The sequence below is a fragment of the Vidua chalybeata genome, chromosome 17 (genome assembly GCF_026979565.1).
Source record: "Vidua chalybeata isolate OUT-0048 chromosome 17, bVidCha1 merged haplotype, whole genome shotgun sequence".
Classification (NCBI taxonomy): Eukaryota; Metazoa; Chordata; class Aves; order Passeriformes; family Viduidae; genus Vidua; species Vidua chalybeata.
In genome coordinates, this window is record NC_071546.1 from 6,535,906 (window position 1) to 6,550,704 (window position 14,799).

At 43.4% G+C, this 14,799-nt stretch overlaps 1 protein-coding gene across 5 annotated transcripts in view; it reads left to right on the forward strand.

Moving 5' to 3' along the window:
- The first annotated feature begins 2,603 nt into the window (after positions 1-2,603).
- Positions 2,604-14,799, forward strand: part of EYA2 (EYA transcriptional coactivator and phosphatase 2) — an 89,096-nt gene continuing 76,900 nt past the window's right edge. For 4 of the 5 annotated variants that reach the window (XM_053958972.1, XM_053958976.1, XM_053958973.1 and 1 more), the window contains exon 1: positions 3,014-3,088. In XM_053958972.1, coding sequence (XP_053814947.1) covers positions 3,024-3,088 — 65 coding nt within the window. In that variant the 5' untranslated portion in view covers positions 3,014-3,023. Of the gene's footprint in view, positions 2,679-3,013; positions 3,089-14,799 lie in introns of those variants that run through there. The other variant, XM_053958974.1, reaches the window with a different exon arrangement.

Genomic DNA, 14,799 nt, shown 5'->3' on the forward strand with positions numbered 1-14,799 from the left:
AGAAGACAGCTCCCCATGTTCCCTAAGGACAGGGTGTTGTCTGGCTGCTCAGGTGCCAAAGGAGGACCATTATCTCTTAAAGCTGTGCAGGACTCTGGCACCCAGCCCAACGATTAGGAGCATTTCCATTTGGTGACTATGGGGCGCTTTCTGCACCGTTTCCATTTCGTCTTTAAGATATGTGGGAATGAGCACAGGGTAACAAGTCAAGCAAACCACCTTTTGACCGAAAAAAAAATCCACTGGTCTGAGAAATCCCTGGCATTATATGGCTGATGATGCCCCAGCTTGACAAAATGGAAACTTTTATCAAACCAACCACAAAGACTGGCTCCTTGTGTCTCACCTTGCAGCCTGTACCCCATGCACACCAACCCACAGTCCCACTGATGGGGCAGAAGCCATATTATTCCCTTGCCTTTCTAAATGGCTTTTAACATCTACAGGTATTTTCCTGGGTACTAACAATGATGAAAATACTTAAAACATCTAATTGAAAAAAATATCCTTTATCTTCCTCTTTGCTCACCCTTTTCCCACTGTGCCTTTATTACTTTTCTAAATATTGCATACAATGTTTTTGGTAAATAAGAAGGATATTAGTGTAGACAAATAATGTTTACTTACCAGCTCAAGAAAGGTGTTTCTGGCACTGATTCACAAGTTACTCACAACTTACAGAAATTACTTATACTGAAAGGGACAAGGAGTGTCTTTTTGTGTGCAGGTTGCTGAACAAACAATGAGGTCCTGGTCCCTGCCTGGCTTGCCGTGGCATTACCACAAACAATACTAATTCTTAAATACCTGCCTGACTTTAAGCACTTAGGTAAATAATTGTATTGATCGTTGTAGGCCTATTCACATGCATAAAACTAAGCATATATTCAAATATGTTGTGAAATCAGGGGTTGGGAGAATTTTGCAAACAAGGCATTTTTAGATATGAATTTACTTGTTAAAACCAGCTTCAAAAGGAGCCAATGTGGCAATCAGGCTTTTGGGCACAGCAGGTTGAGGAAGGAAAAGATTTATTTTCAAGATGGATCCAAGGACTTTCTTGTACTTCAGAGACTCCTCACCAGAACCACAATTACAGGTGAGAAAGGCAGCAAGGAAGCCCCTCCAACCAGTGATTGCTCAGAGTTTAATGTGAGAGCAGTGTAAACTCAGAACTGCAGATAATCCATGGGGAAATCAGGGGGTTTGTGCCGAGAACTGATGGGGAATAACAACTGAAAGAGCTTTGGTTTTTCTAGGCTGGCGGGAGGTAGCTCATGCTAGGAAGTCTGCCAGCTCCAAACTGATGCTGGGAGCTTTGTCTCCTTTGGATTGTAGGAACACACTTTGCAGTCAAACTGATCTGAGAGATTTTGATAGTAAAAACAGCTGTCTCGTTGCAATGATGTTTTTGTTCCATTGTCAAAATTTTGAGTTAAATCCATGAGTGGGCTGCAGCTTGTTCAAACCCTGAACTCAACACCCTTTGTGCTCCTTTGGCTTTTCCACTGCGGTTCATGGGATATCTCCTTCCTGAGGAAAGGGCTAGGTGTAATAAAAGCCGTCAGGACAAGGAATTGCAGGTCTCCCCCGATGCCTCTCCAGCGCTGGAGAGACAGAACTGGAGGACTGCGGTCTGTCCCAGACTGGTGAGCAGGGGAAATAAGGAGGAAGAGCAGGGTGTGGAAATGAAACACTCCAGCGCTGCTGTGGCCAGGCTGCATCCCCAGCGAGCAGGTATGCCGGTGGCAGGGGGAAACTGTCTGGTACCTGAGCAGGGACGAGGCCAGCATGGGCAAGGGAAAGCTGGTTGTGAGGTGTACAGCACAAGGGAATACAGGGAAGGGGCATGGGGTGGGATGTCCCAGCCCCCTCTTCCCAGCACAAACCACCTGAAGGTGCCTCCTGCCACTCTCTTGGATGTGCAAACAAGCAGATGAGATGCCTGATTGAGGCGTCCAGCACATCAGGCAGGAGCACAACGGCCAGACTGCCTCTGTTTTTGTGCTGACATGAGAGATGGGACAGCACCTCTGTACGGCCACAAATCCATTTGTGTCGCTTGAGGTGATGGGAACTATGGGCAGGCTTTCACCCTCTGGGGAGCCAGGAGCCGTGTGATGCTTTGTGAGTGCAGAGTGGTTTGTGTGAGTGCTGCTGTGTCTGCAGGACCCACGGCTCTGTGGCACTGTGCGTGCTAAGACAAAACAGACGTCAACAAAAGCCATTCCTTTTAAATTGATATTTAAAAATTGTCAATAGAGACCTGTAACACAGGGACTGTAGTGAAAGTGACTGTTCTCATGGAAGCACGGGCTACAGACAAGGTGGTATTCACATGGTATTCAAGGGTCCAAGTTCTACGGAAAGAATTTCTTTCAAAAAGAAAGAAATCCAGCAGCTCGATGAAGGCTGACAGCACCAACATAAAACCATAACCACGGGCGGGAGCAAGCGCGGCCGGCGCGTACCTGCCGCCGGTGAGAGCGCTGCCCGGCCCGCGCCCGGGAGAGGCGGCCCCGCGCTCCTTGCGGCCCTGGGGGGCGCGGGCAGCTCCGCGGCAGTAGCGGGGGGCTGCCGGGCGGCCCCGGGAGCCGCGGGAGGCTCCTCCTCCGCCCCGGCACCGCGGGCAGCGCGGCGCTGCGGGCGCCGGGACGCGCCGCGGCCCCACGCGTGCGGTAGGTGCGCCCCGACGGCGGCGGCGGCACGGGGGCAGCCCCGGGCGCTGCGAGGGGCCGGCGGCCCCGGGCTCGGGCTGCCGCGGGGGGCGGAGGGCCGGGTGTGCCGGGCGGGCGGCAGGGCACAGGAGCCGAGGGCAAACCCCCCGTGCCGTGCCGCGCCGTGCCGTGCCGCGGTGCGGCCGCGGCGCTGCGCTCCGCGCCCCGCGCAGCCCGCGGGCGGCTCCGGCGGGAGGCGCGGCGGGGAGGGGGCGGGTGGGCGCGCCCGGGGCGCAGCGCGGGGCGCGGAGCCGCCGCCCCGCTCCGCTCCGCTCCCTTCCGCGGGCATGCGCGCCTGCCTCGCACATGCTCACTGCGCCCGCGGCGGGCGCGCACACTCCGCAGCGCCGCGGCTCCGCGCTGCACCGCCGGTGAGTGGGGCAGGGGTTCTGCGCGCCCGCGGAGGGGCCCGCGGGCGCGGGGCGGGGAGCGCCGAGCCCCGGAGCCCGTCGGGGGCGGCTCCGGCGGGGCGCGGGGAGCGCGGGCGCGGAGCGGCTCCGGGGCAGCGGCGGGTCCTGCGTGCGGAGCCGCGACCCACAATTAGCACAGGGAGTTAATTGCTGCGCAGCGTGCGGTTCGATTTTACCGTCAAGCGAGCCCCGCTTATTAATGAATTTAATAGCTGAGGCGTGCGTTTAAATAAAATGAGCCGCTGCGTTTTCCCGCGGCTGCTTCTATGAGGAGAACTTGTATGTGATTTATGCAGTTTAAGTAAACTTTTCTGAGTGTTAAATTGTGCTTGAGCCCAGTGAATGGCCTCTAAAGGAAATTATTCATGGTATACAGCTACTGTTGTTCAGAAATTTCAAATAATGATATATTCTCTTGTATAAAGTTGTGATTACTAAAATGCATGTAGTGAACCAATAAACAGTTTATTGGTCTGTATCAAATAGTAACAGAAATTTTGTTCAGCGCGATATCAAATACACGCATGTGTAATACACTGTTAAAAGCAGTGGCAGGAATGGTTTATTGTTTAGTCTCTCTTGTGGACTTCATTAATTTACTGAGAATTTCTTCTCTCTGCAATGCCATCAGTGGAAGGGTCCCTCCCTTTCTTCTCCCCCAGTTTATTGAGAAAGCATGTCTAAATTTCTTCATCCTAGTCCACATCTGTGTGTATTAGGGCAATCTGGTCCACAAAAGATGGCATACATTTAAATTAGTAATTCTGTGTCTAAACTAATGCTTCTTAGATAGTTTCATACACTTAGCATTGCATTGTTTTGTTACTTGTTGCTTCAGACAGGATAAATTCTTTCTCATCATCCTTTTTTATGTGGGGAAAATGTTTCCATTCCTTAATAAAGCTGAATTTTTATTTCTGCTTTGAAATTGAAGGCATCGGATGTAACACAAGCAAGTAGGAAAGACTTGTAGTACAAATGCCTTGAAAATAATCAGTACTTATAGCTTTGAAGACATTGCAGAAACTTTTTAAGCATGTTTTGAAAATTCACTTGAAATGGTACAGCAGCTGATAATTTGGCTTAATTGTTCTAACTTAAAACCCTTAATTAAAAAAAAAAAAGTCTAAATGTATGGTGTAAAATTGAATTATGTAGTTACAGAGTCAAATTGTCCACGTAATTCTTGTGCCTCTTCTACTCACTCACCAACAGGTCAGAACATTTGGCTAAATAACAAGTGGTGTATGCTTTTGGTTTTACGCTCATCAATTTGTTTTGCTTTACTTTGCTTAGCCCACTCCCCTCAGCTCATTTTCTTTTAAAATAGTACGTGGAGACTCGATTCCCATGACTCGCTAATCTTATCACCATTATTTGGTTGAAATTTTTGAAACGGGTTCCTGTTTCAAATACCTCACAACATTGGCAGCCTTAGGTTCCATTAGAAAAGCTTCATTAGGGAGAAATAAAAATGTTGTTGATAACTCCCTCTCCAACAATAAGCTTCGTATTCAACTCCACGGTGTGTGCAGATATGCCTTGAATTATAAGAAGGAATTAAACTCAGGTATTCACACAAGGAACTCGATCTCAGAATATCACTTAAGGAGTCTCATGTGTTGCTGTGTTGCTATGCATAGCTGGTTAATATGCTTTTCTCTTTTTTTCCCCTGAAAATTTAATAATTTAGCTATTTATCCTGCAAATATTAGTTGCATGTTTAACTTCAAGCCTGCGAGGCGTGGGCTGAATTCTGCATGGCTGTGTTTGTGTGTCAGTGTGTATGTGTACACACTGCTGACAAAGAAAACAATTAAAGACGTTACTAATTTTCTGCTGTCTTCCCAACTGTTATTTATGATGTGTAGTAGTACAACAGCTATTCTGAAATCAGCTATAATTCTCTTCAGTAAGATTTGTTTCTTCTGTGCCAAATTTTGCAGTAACCAGATGGTCTTAAGGTGTCTTCAGCCGGAGAACAAACATGAACAGCGCTGAAGACTAATTATTCCTCGCAGTAAATTCCTTCTGCAATAAATTCACAGGTTGTTAGACCTAATCTGTGGAAATGATTGTTAAGATTACTTATGCAGTGAAAAATGCTTTTATAAATCTGTGAAAACTAGCAGAAGTTCTTAGAATGCTAAGAAAATATTTTTGAGTTAATTTTGCCTGCCTGGGGTAACTTTTATTTGGGACAAACTGTTAAATGAAGTTGCAAATTCAAATCCTTTTCATAAGCCATGGAACACTGCAGTTTTAATATGAAGATTTTAAATGTATCCTGTAAGTGGAGGGGTCATTTGGTAGACCATGTAGGGAAGGAAATCTCATACTGCCGTTCCCAGTGAATAGTTAGTTTCCTTGTACCTGTGTATTTTTCATAGCAGTAGGAATGTATATTTGATTAGTGCATGGAGGAGTGTCCTGGATTAACAATCATGTTATTTTCATTAAATTTCACATTGTACTGAACAGGACAGAAAAGTAGTTAGGAACAAAAAAATATATTCAGAATTATAAACAATGGTATATACTAACGTAAAGCCATTCAGGTTTAAATACATCCTCCTTTTTGGTGGCTTAATTTAGTAAAAAAGCACAAGATTTTTTTTTTTTTTTTAGTATATGTCTATAAAAAATGTAAGTACTCAAACCTCTTGGCATTTTGCTCACGTTATATGAATAGGGAGAACTTGTCAAATCTCTTTCCCTTCCTTTTCTGCTGAAAATCCTGGTTGGGACTGTTCATTAACAGATCCCATCAGAAAACAATTGTTTCATGGCAGTCAAATTCTTAAAACAATGCTTCATCTTTATTTGCAGATCTTAACTCAAGTAATGATGTTTAACAAACACCTTGTTTTAATCAGGTGAGGATAAGCCCTTCAATTAGGATGCAAATAATTGCTCCTCTTGGTTGGGTCATTTGGGGCCTGGAGGTGCTGCCATTTGCAGGTAGATTTGGTGCTACCCAAGGTTTGAAGCAGGAGAGAGGAGAAAGGAATAGGGATTTAAGTCTCGTGCAAAATATTTTTTTTTTGGTGGCATTCAAAACCTGATCCAGCTCCCTTCTTTGTCAGGCTGTTCAGTTGATCTTGATTTACTGCTGTAAGAGGTGTGAGAGGAAAATTGGATCCAAAAAAATGTTCACTGCAGAGATGGTTCCAGTGAGTGTGTCACAGAGTGAATATTTAATTAAAAATAGTCAATCCTCTTTTCACTCAGTCTTTCTGCTTGTGCTTTAATTATGTATTTTAATTATTTCAAAGATGTGTAAAATGAGATGAGAAAGACTACACGAGCATAATCCTTCCCATTTAAAATTATTTGTCTGCAGCTGCCTAAGTCCTGGCATTAGGAGTCACATACAAACATGTTTATTTAACATCAGCGTTATCTGTTAGATTGTACATGGTTCATTAACATGGAGAGAATACTTTTTGTTTAATAGTGTGTGGGAGCTGCCAGAGGTCAGGGGAGGTTGTTTGCCTGAAGTCGAGATGGCATCTTGGCTTTGCTCTCGTTCTGTTTGTCACCTCTGCTGCGTCCGGAAAACGCTTCCTTAGAGCCGTGCTGAGGTATTTTCCCTGGTGTTGAGGTGCAGAGGCTCTGTGGAAAGCCAGAAGTCTGCTGCAGGGTTGTGGTAAGGTTTATGGGGAATTTCAAGGGAGGTTTGTTGTAATTTGTGGGGGATTGTTGTAGCTGGGGTTCGGTTAGAAGAAGCAGCTTGGAAAGGATGGAGCGGGAGGGGACAGAGGAGCCTGGGACGTTGTGGTGGTGCCCACAGCGTGCGTGGCTGTGATGGAGGGATTTTACAGATTTGGGGAGATGGGGAGCGATGGCTTGGGAAATTAAAAGCGTTTTGTGTGCCAGGAATAATGTTTTGTTGGTGTGGCTTGGTCAGAGCAGGACTCAGGACAGCTGTACCTGGTGGTGTGGTGCAAGAGGTGGCAGCTCCTCTGCAGGGGCAGCACAGGATGGGGCCCTTCTCTCTCCACAGAGCTTGTGGGGGGTTCTCCACTCCTTCTACTGCTGATTAGAAACATGCTTGGACATATAAAACCATATCAGGGACTCCAGAAATACAGAATTACCCGTGGCCTCAAGTTTAAAAAGGTCAATTAAAATGTTTTACCGTGACTTCTGTATATAAGGTAATAGCCATGCACTGCACACAGTGTTGGGAGATGTGCACACCCATCTCCATGCACAATTTTAATTTTAATTTCAGCTTCTTGATAATGTTTCTGAATGTTTCCTACAAGTCAGTGAATTTCTCCACCCTCATTTGGATGATGGGAGCTCTTTGGGCTTTTTGTGCCTTGGAGGGAGAAGATAATTTAAATTTCCATTAGAAAAAGGTAGAAAATTGCCTTCTTTGATTTTTATCAAGCAAGGATCCCTGGTAGATGATAACCAAAAGGCGCTGAATAAAATGAGCATTATTGTAGAATTCAAAGCGCAGTGGAAGATGCAATGTGACTGAAGCATACCGCAAATGTGCAGTTTTTTAAAAGCATAACAGTAAAAATAGAAGGGCTTAAAAAAATAAGCTGAACTACTGTGTTGATTATAAGTTGTAGCTGAATCTCTTAAGGCCTGCATATTGTTTTTAAAAAGCCAGCAAAACATCTATTTCTAAAAAAAATAGCAAGTTCCCTCAGAAGGAGGGGGAGAGAGAGAGAGAGGAAAAGTGTTATCTTGGAGGAGGGAATGTCTGGGGTAGGGCTTTTTCCCTTTGAATTATTTTCAACAAATACTTACTCTGTTCTGTATTTTTAAGAAATTATGTGGACAGCAATTTTGTTTCTTTACCAAGGCAGTGAAAACACCAAGAATCCTTTTTATAATTTGGAAAGAATGTCAAAAGAATGAAGTAGTTAAACCTAAGTGTATTAGATCATACGCTTTAAATGCATAAATAAGCATAGCTGCAATCACAGAAACCAATGTTAAAACCACCAGGAAAACTCACCCAGAAACCGTAATGACTTAAAGGGAATGACCTCAGCCATTGTGAAATTCGTGCCTATTTGTTGACTGACATTTATTTAGTAGAAGTAGGGTGCGTGTTTTGTTGGGGTGTGGGATTTTGTTATTTGCAAGACTGCTGGGGTTTTTTTTTTTTGTTGTTGTTGCCAGGTTTGAATACAAAGAGTGAAAATGGGCTGGAGGCTGTGAGAGCCTGGATATGATTTGGGCCGTAGCAATTTGAAAAGCAGGTGAAGTGTTTGTTATTGATGCACAGAGACTGGTGGAACTGAAGTTTGCTGTTCAGATGTTAGGAACTTCCTTGATGATAGCCCACTTCTAACTTATTCCCAGCTGGTTTTCTGTTAAGGAAATGAAGGTTTAAAGTATTTGGTTACAAACCTGAGATTTCTTCACGTCCATGTCTTTGCGTGAGTGCTGCATGAAATGCTGGTGTCATTCATCTCCCCTCTGCTTTCTGGAGAGGAAATTGATGCATGGTAGAACCTCAGCTTGCCTTTGCTGCAACACCACTTAATAATTCAGGGAAATAGAAGTCTTGAATTATTTTAACTATAATAGACTTCTTCAGGAATGTTTTTACATAAACCAGCATTACAGATTTCAAGCTCGACCAGAGCCATGTCTCTCTGCAAACAGGATTTCTCTCTGCTGCCTGCTCCTGGCTGTGGGCTCCTACTTTTACGGGTTGCAATAATCAAAGAAGTTCCAGTTTTAATTGCCCCTTCTTAGATGTACAGAGAGGTTTGAGAAAATGGGTAAGTTCGTGCTGTTGGCTTGAACACCTAACTCTAGACATCCAGTCTCGTCATGTAGAAATTCTTGTTTGCCATCCCTGCTTTTGAGAAGGAAAGCAGCCCAGCTAAAAACAAAGAAAAAAAAATATCCTAAATAAAGAAAACCATTTAATACTGGTCAGCCCATTTACCAGATGGTAACTGGTCAACCCACAGAGAGTTGGTGCCTCTGTTTATGCTGGAAAGAACGGACTTCACAGAGAAACTCAACCAGAACAGGACTTCCAAAGACAGGGGGACGTGGGGAATGTTCCTTAAACTCATCAAATGCCTTAAAAACTGGACATGCCTCTAGGATTACTCAGGCACCCACAAGAAACAGTGAGGGGAAAGTGGGGCAGGCATCTGAAATGTTTTTGTTTTTTAAATAGGTTGAGTAAGCAAAGCAGTCTGGGGGCCCCAGTTATTTACAGCTCTGTCTGTGCACCACGCAGAGAACCTCATCAGCTGTCTTAAAGACAAGTTTTCCATCTATTGCAAATCGTGTCTTTTGATGACACATTTGATTTGGCTGTTGGCAGTGTAATTGTCCTACAGCTACTTTGGAAATAGCTTTGATCAGTTTTGAATATAGATCTGTATCACTGGTTTTGATTCCCCTTGCAACTGCTCTTCTGTGCTCAGTTACCATCCGTAGAGTTTAATGGCAGCTATTTGACAATTCTTTGATTCTAAGACAAGTCAAAATGTATTTACAAAATACTTTATCCTCAGTAAATGTTGACAGTGTGTACTTCGTTTTTGTAAGCTATGTTAATTTATTATCTTTCCTCACTACTGTGGGTGAAACAAGACAAAATCTTTTCTAAAATTGAGCAATACTTTTTATTTGAAAAAGAGAGATTATTTTTCCATCCCTTAAAAAACTAAAAAGCACCATTTTTTCTGAAAGACGACACTTTTTAAAGTAAAACATGTGAATGTTATTTTCACTGTATCCAAATTTTCCTTTTTATTCTTCTTTTGAAGGCTGACTTTATTTTTGAATTTATAAACCCATCGTTTTTTGCTAGCCTACATTTGATAAGTGCTGTGTTGATACTACTCCTCTTCACTGAGACAGAGTTAGGAGTAAGTCAGCATTAATGCTTGTAGCAAAATCCATAAATTTTCTCCTTCCTTGTGTTCAATTGTGCATAAATGTATTAGATCCAGTTGTGCTCTCACTTCAGTTCCCAATCATTTCACTCAAGTAAGGGCTGAACCCTTATTGAGTGGGAGCACTTTTAAACCTTCTGTACTTGTTGCAAAAGTGCATATTTAATTTTATTTTTTTTAAATCCCGTTGTAACTGCCGCCAGTGCAAGTCCAGCTGACTTCTTCAGTGCCTGAGCCTTGCAAAAACCAGAGCGGGAATCAACATCTTTCTGTGCTGTCCATGCTCAAATGCCTATTTGCAAATCAGCAAAGTTTCCAGCAGCAGTTAAAAAAGCTGATAAATCTGAATTGGGTGGAGAGAGGGAGGTACCACAGCCCTTTTGGTACCAGTGGTTGTAACCTCCTGCACCAAAAATTTGCAGAGATGTGACTTAGTCCATGGTATCACATCTCTGACCGGTACTCCTAAGTGTGTTGATGGAGTTAGGTGTGCAGCAGGAAAATAAGGCAGATACAATTTTTCTTTTTATTTGTTGAAATAAAAGTATGAGATCCTTATTCTGTGTAGCCTTGGTGGCCTATTGTGTAAATACCTATGCTAGAGGAACCTTGTTTTTAATAGAATTCATTTCTCTCTGAATAAGAGGCGTGCTTAGGTGTCTGACCAGAAATACATAATCATTCAGCAGTGCTGTAAGTGTGTGCAACCCTGAACAAGGCAATGTAAGATTATGTTCTGTATAGCCTCTTTCACAGACCTTTGCTGTCTTTCCCTCTTCAGCATCTCTTCACCTGAAAACTCTTAAGCTGTGGTTTGAAGGAAGGCATATTCTGCCTATTATATATGATTTCATATTGTTTGTTTGGCAGCCATCCTTCCTGTTCACTGCAGCAGATGAATATAATTTGAGGAAGAGAACTAGATGGGGAGGGGGCTGAGGAAGCCAAGTGAGTCTGCTGTAAAATATTTGAGATGCAGCAAAACTTCTGGGCTACATTAGTTCTGAAACATCACTTATGCCCCCCTGCAGATTAGGGGTGGGGTGTGGAGACAAATGCTTGGTTTCTAATTGTGTGTAATAAAGGATGCTGCTGCTAAAAGTCAGAGGCGTTGATGTTGGAGCTTGATCTTTCCCTCTTAAAGCTCAGGGCTTCTCCTTGCTCCAGCCCCCTGCCACAACTGAGGATTATTCAATCACTGCAGTGGTTTAACCATGGCTGTGGTGGAGCAGGATGGTCACTGAGTGATGCACAGAAGCATTGTGCCCTGCTTTAGGACGGGAAGTGGAAAATGAATATTGTTTTGAACTTGAACTCTGTGAGCAGACAGAAGGTAATTACTGGAGCTGGAACTCCCCCGGGAGAAGCGGGGGAGTGATGCTCTGCACTTGTAAGAAACACTGTGGGATCTTAAATATCTCGTCGTGTTTAATGCTTTGGTTTTACATTTCTGCGTCTTAATTGATCTTCTGCTCTTCTCATTTCTTGGCAAATAGAGGAAGAAACAATTGGATGTAGACTTAATGTGCTGTATTTATTGATACACTCCTGCCCTCCTTTTGCTGGTGGGGCAGGACTCTTAAATTTCAGTCTTGGTGTTATTTTCTGTTTTAAAATGAACTCCTTTGCTGCTGGCTTACTTATAATTTGAAAAATTAATTTATTATAATTCCAAAAATTATTATAATTTATTATAATTTGAAAACTTATTATAATTTGAAGAATTAATTTATTATTAAAAGAACATACATGTATATGAAGCCATTTAATCAGCATCTGTAAGCCACTTGTGTAGTATGTAGCTTTGATTATAAATTTATCTGTCTTATGAAGTAGAAAATTCCACTGTAATGACACAAAATGTGTGGTTGTAAAGTTAACATTTTGAGAATCAACTTTTTAATAATATATTATTACTGAAATAGTAGTAGCCTTCTAGAAAAAAAAAGGTAAATCTCTGCCTTCACTGAATATTTTGCTGTATTTCAGTGGCCTGTGGCTTCAGTAAGTACCTAAGTGTTTTTACGTTTTTTTCCCCTCTCTTTTGGCTGCTACTTTACAAGTTCTTCAACAAAGAATAGTGAGTGGAATGTTTCTCCTTTTTTTACAGACTGTGTGGGGTCTTCTGGAGATATGTTAATACTGTTCCTTATTAGATAATTAAACAAAGAAGGGAAAATATTTTTCTGTTAATTCCTACCTATGGCAATACATGGGTTTTCTTCTCGGAAAGGAATAATTCCATATTTTGAAAACACCATTTAAAGTATGAAAGTGAAATCGCATTAATTTTCAAAGTATAATCAAATACATACTATTTACTATAAAGTCTCCCTGACCATGTTCAGAAGACTATTTTAATAGTGAAGTTTTAGAGGCAGTAAAATTAAGTCACTTTAAAAGAAAATTGTGTGATGATTTATTGTAGCAGAGCAGGTGAAATTCCTCTAGAGATTTTAATATCTTCCACCTGGTATAGAAATGAAAAGAAAATATTCTTTAGCTGGTGACTAATTTGTCACTAATACCCAGGGGTTCCCTCATTACAATGCAGAGATGTCAGTTCTAAGAGAAACGTACAGTGAAAAAACCAAGTGCAACTTCCCGTTGGAGACAGTTACAAAAAGAAGAAATAATAAAGGTCTGGAAAAGAGCCGAAGTCATGTGAAGGAAGGCTCTAAAGCTATCAATCAGGGCAAAGTGCTTGGGGAAGGATTTTACCTGCAGGCTTCAGTGGAATTCATTAGGACATGTTTGAGGAGGAAAGTCACTCGATAGGACTCCAGAGGAGGAGCTCTGACACGCAGCAATACCCAGGCTGGTGCTCAGTTCTGCTCCCAGCTGCACGTACTGCATCCTGGTGATTGCTGGAGGAGGAACTGGATTGCTTAAAAAAAAAAAAAAAAGCCACACTCAGCTTACTGATGGCTTTTATTCTTTATCACGGTGTTAAATGAATTGAATCCAAGGCTTGGATGAAAAAGCTGCTAGAGAATATCTGCAGCTCGAACCTTTCAACAGCGACCGTGGTGTTTCTGCCACATCAGTGTTTTGACAAGTCATTTTTCCCAGCAGAAAGTTACTCCAGTTTTCAGAGACTGGTGTGGTGTCCTCACTTTGCCTTTTGCTGCAGTTACAAAATTTTAACTCCGCTCGCATCCTTCCAGTGCTGCCGTTTCCAACAGCTTGGAGTGAGGGGGAGCATGAGCCAGCGCAGTCCCAGGGGAGAGTGAAGGAAGGATTTCAGTCTCTCTCCCTTAAGAAACAAGCTGCTGACCCTGCAGCAGCAGCACTTTTGCTTCTTGAGGGCTTTCTGGTTTAGTCCGACCCAAAAAGTTGCTTGGGAAGAGTGTTTGCAGTAGATGTCTATGACAGAACTGGTGATTCAGTGTTAGGACTCCATTGGTGTTAGAGATTTGGGAAGGAGAAGTACTGCACCAAACAACATGAATGTTGGAAACAACCTGCCCAACAACTTTGTGGTGGAGGTGTTTATGTCACAGGGCATGTCCTGCAGACTCCAGGCCATGGTAACACAGTTCTGTTTCTCACTAGGAAGATTTAATCTCAGCTGTGCTATGGTTAGTTGGAGAAATGGAAGATTTTATGTTCTGTCAGAAGGAGATTATTGGAAAGGAAATTTATGGGATTTGCTACATTTCTTCCAGTTATAGTGTACTCTTCAGTCAGAGCACTGAGGTGAATAAGAAACACTCTTGCATGTGTGGTAGCCAGACATCCACCTGGCTCCTCATCCACTCCCCATCCTCAACAGGTCATGGGAGAAAATAGGGAAAAAAGCTCATGGGTCAACATAAAGACAGGGAGATCAGTTACTATCTCTTATCACGGGCAAAACAGACTCAACTTGGGGAATGTTAATTGATTGCCAATTACTGTAGTGTTGGATGGTGAGAAAGGAAAGAACTAAAACAGTCCTGCCCACCTCCTTTGCCAGGCTCAGCTTGGCTCCCACATTCCCAGTACCTCTACCTTACCCAGGGGGATGGGGAGTGAGAGACTGCAGTCAGGGTGTGCATTTCCTTTTCACCACTCCTTCTTCCTCATGTTTCTCCCTTGCTCCAGTGTGGGCTGTGCAGGCTACAGTTCCCCCTGTCAGGAGAACCAGGTCCAGTTTTCTCCAGGAGCTGTGGCTGTTTCTCTCACATTTTTCCTTCCTGTCTTGCTGGATTTTGCCTTTTGACAGAGGTGCCACCAGCCTCAGGCAGGTCCTGCTGTGGGTCTGTGGTAGAGCTGGGTGGAAGCAGCCCAGGACAGACCCTCACCCTTCCCTGCAACCCCCCAACAGTGCCAGGTGCAGACACCTGGTAGAGCCTGCCAAAAGCAGCACTTCTGAATTTCACATGAGGCGATGGAGTGCTGGCACATCCCATCCAGCAAGAATTCCTGCCAGGTTTAGAGCAGGGAAGGAGAGGGAAGGGTGACAGAGAAAGTCAGCCAGCCTTGCTTGTCCTGCCTCCCAGCTGAGGTAAGAGACCTGAGTGCCAAAGTTAGATCCACCTCTCCAGAAGTCTCTGAGTTGATGCACAAAAGCTGTTTGGGCATCTTGTGGGCACAAGTGATCCTGCATGAAAAGCTGAGCTTGTGCTTGACTGATGTTTAAGGACTGATTTTGATTGAAAATGTAGTTGTCCTTGTATGGTAACGTGCTGGCTGGGAAATGTATTGTCTTTTACATGAATTCCTGAACCAGGGACACTTTTTTGCATGTTCAGGATCTTACATTTCCTAGATATGTTTTCTTAAGTGTGTTTTTTG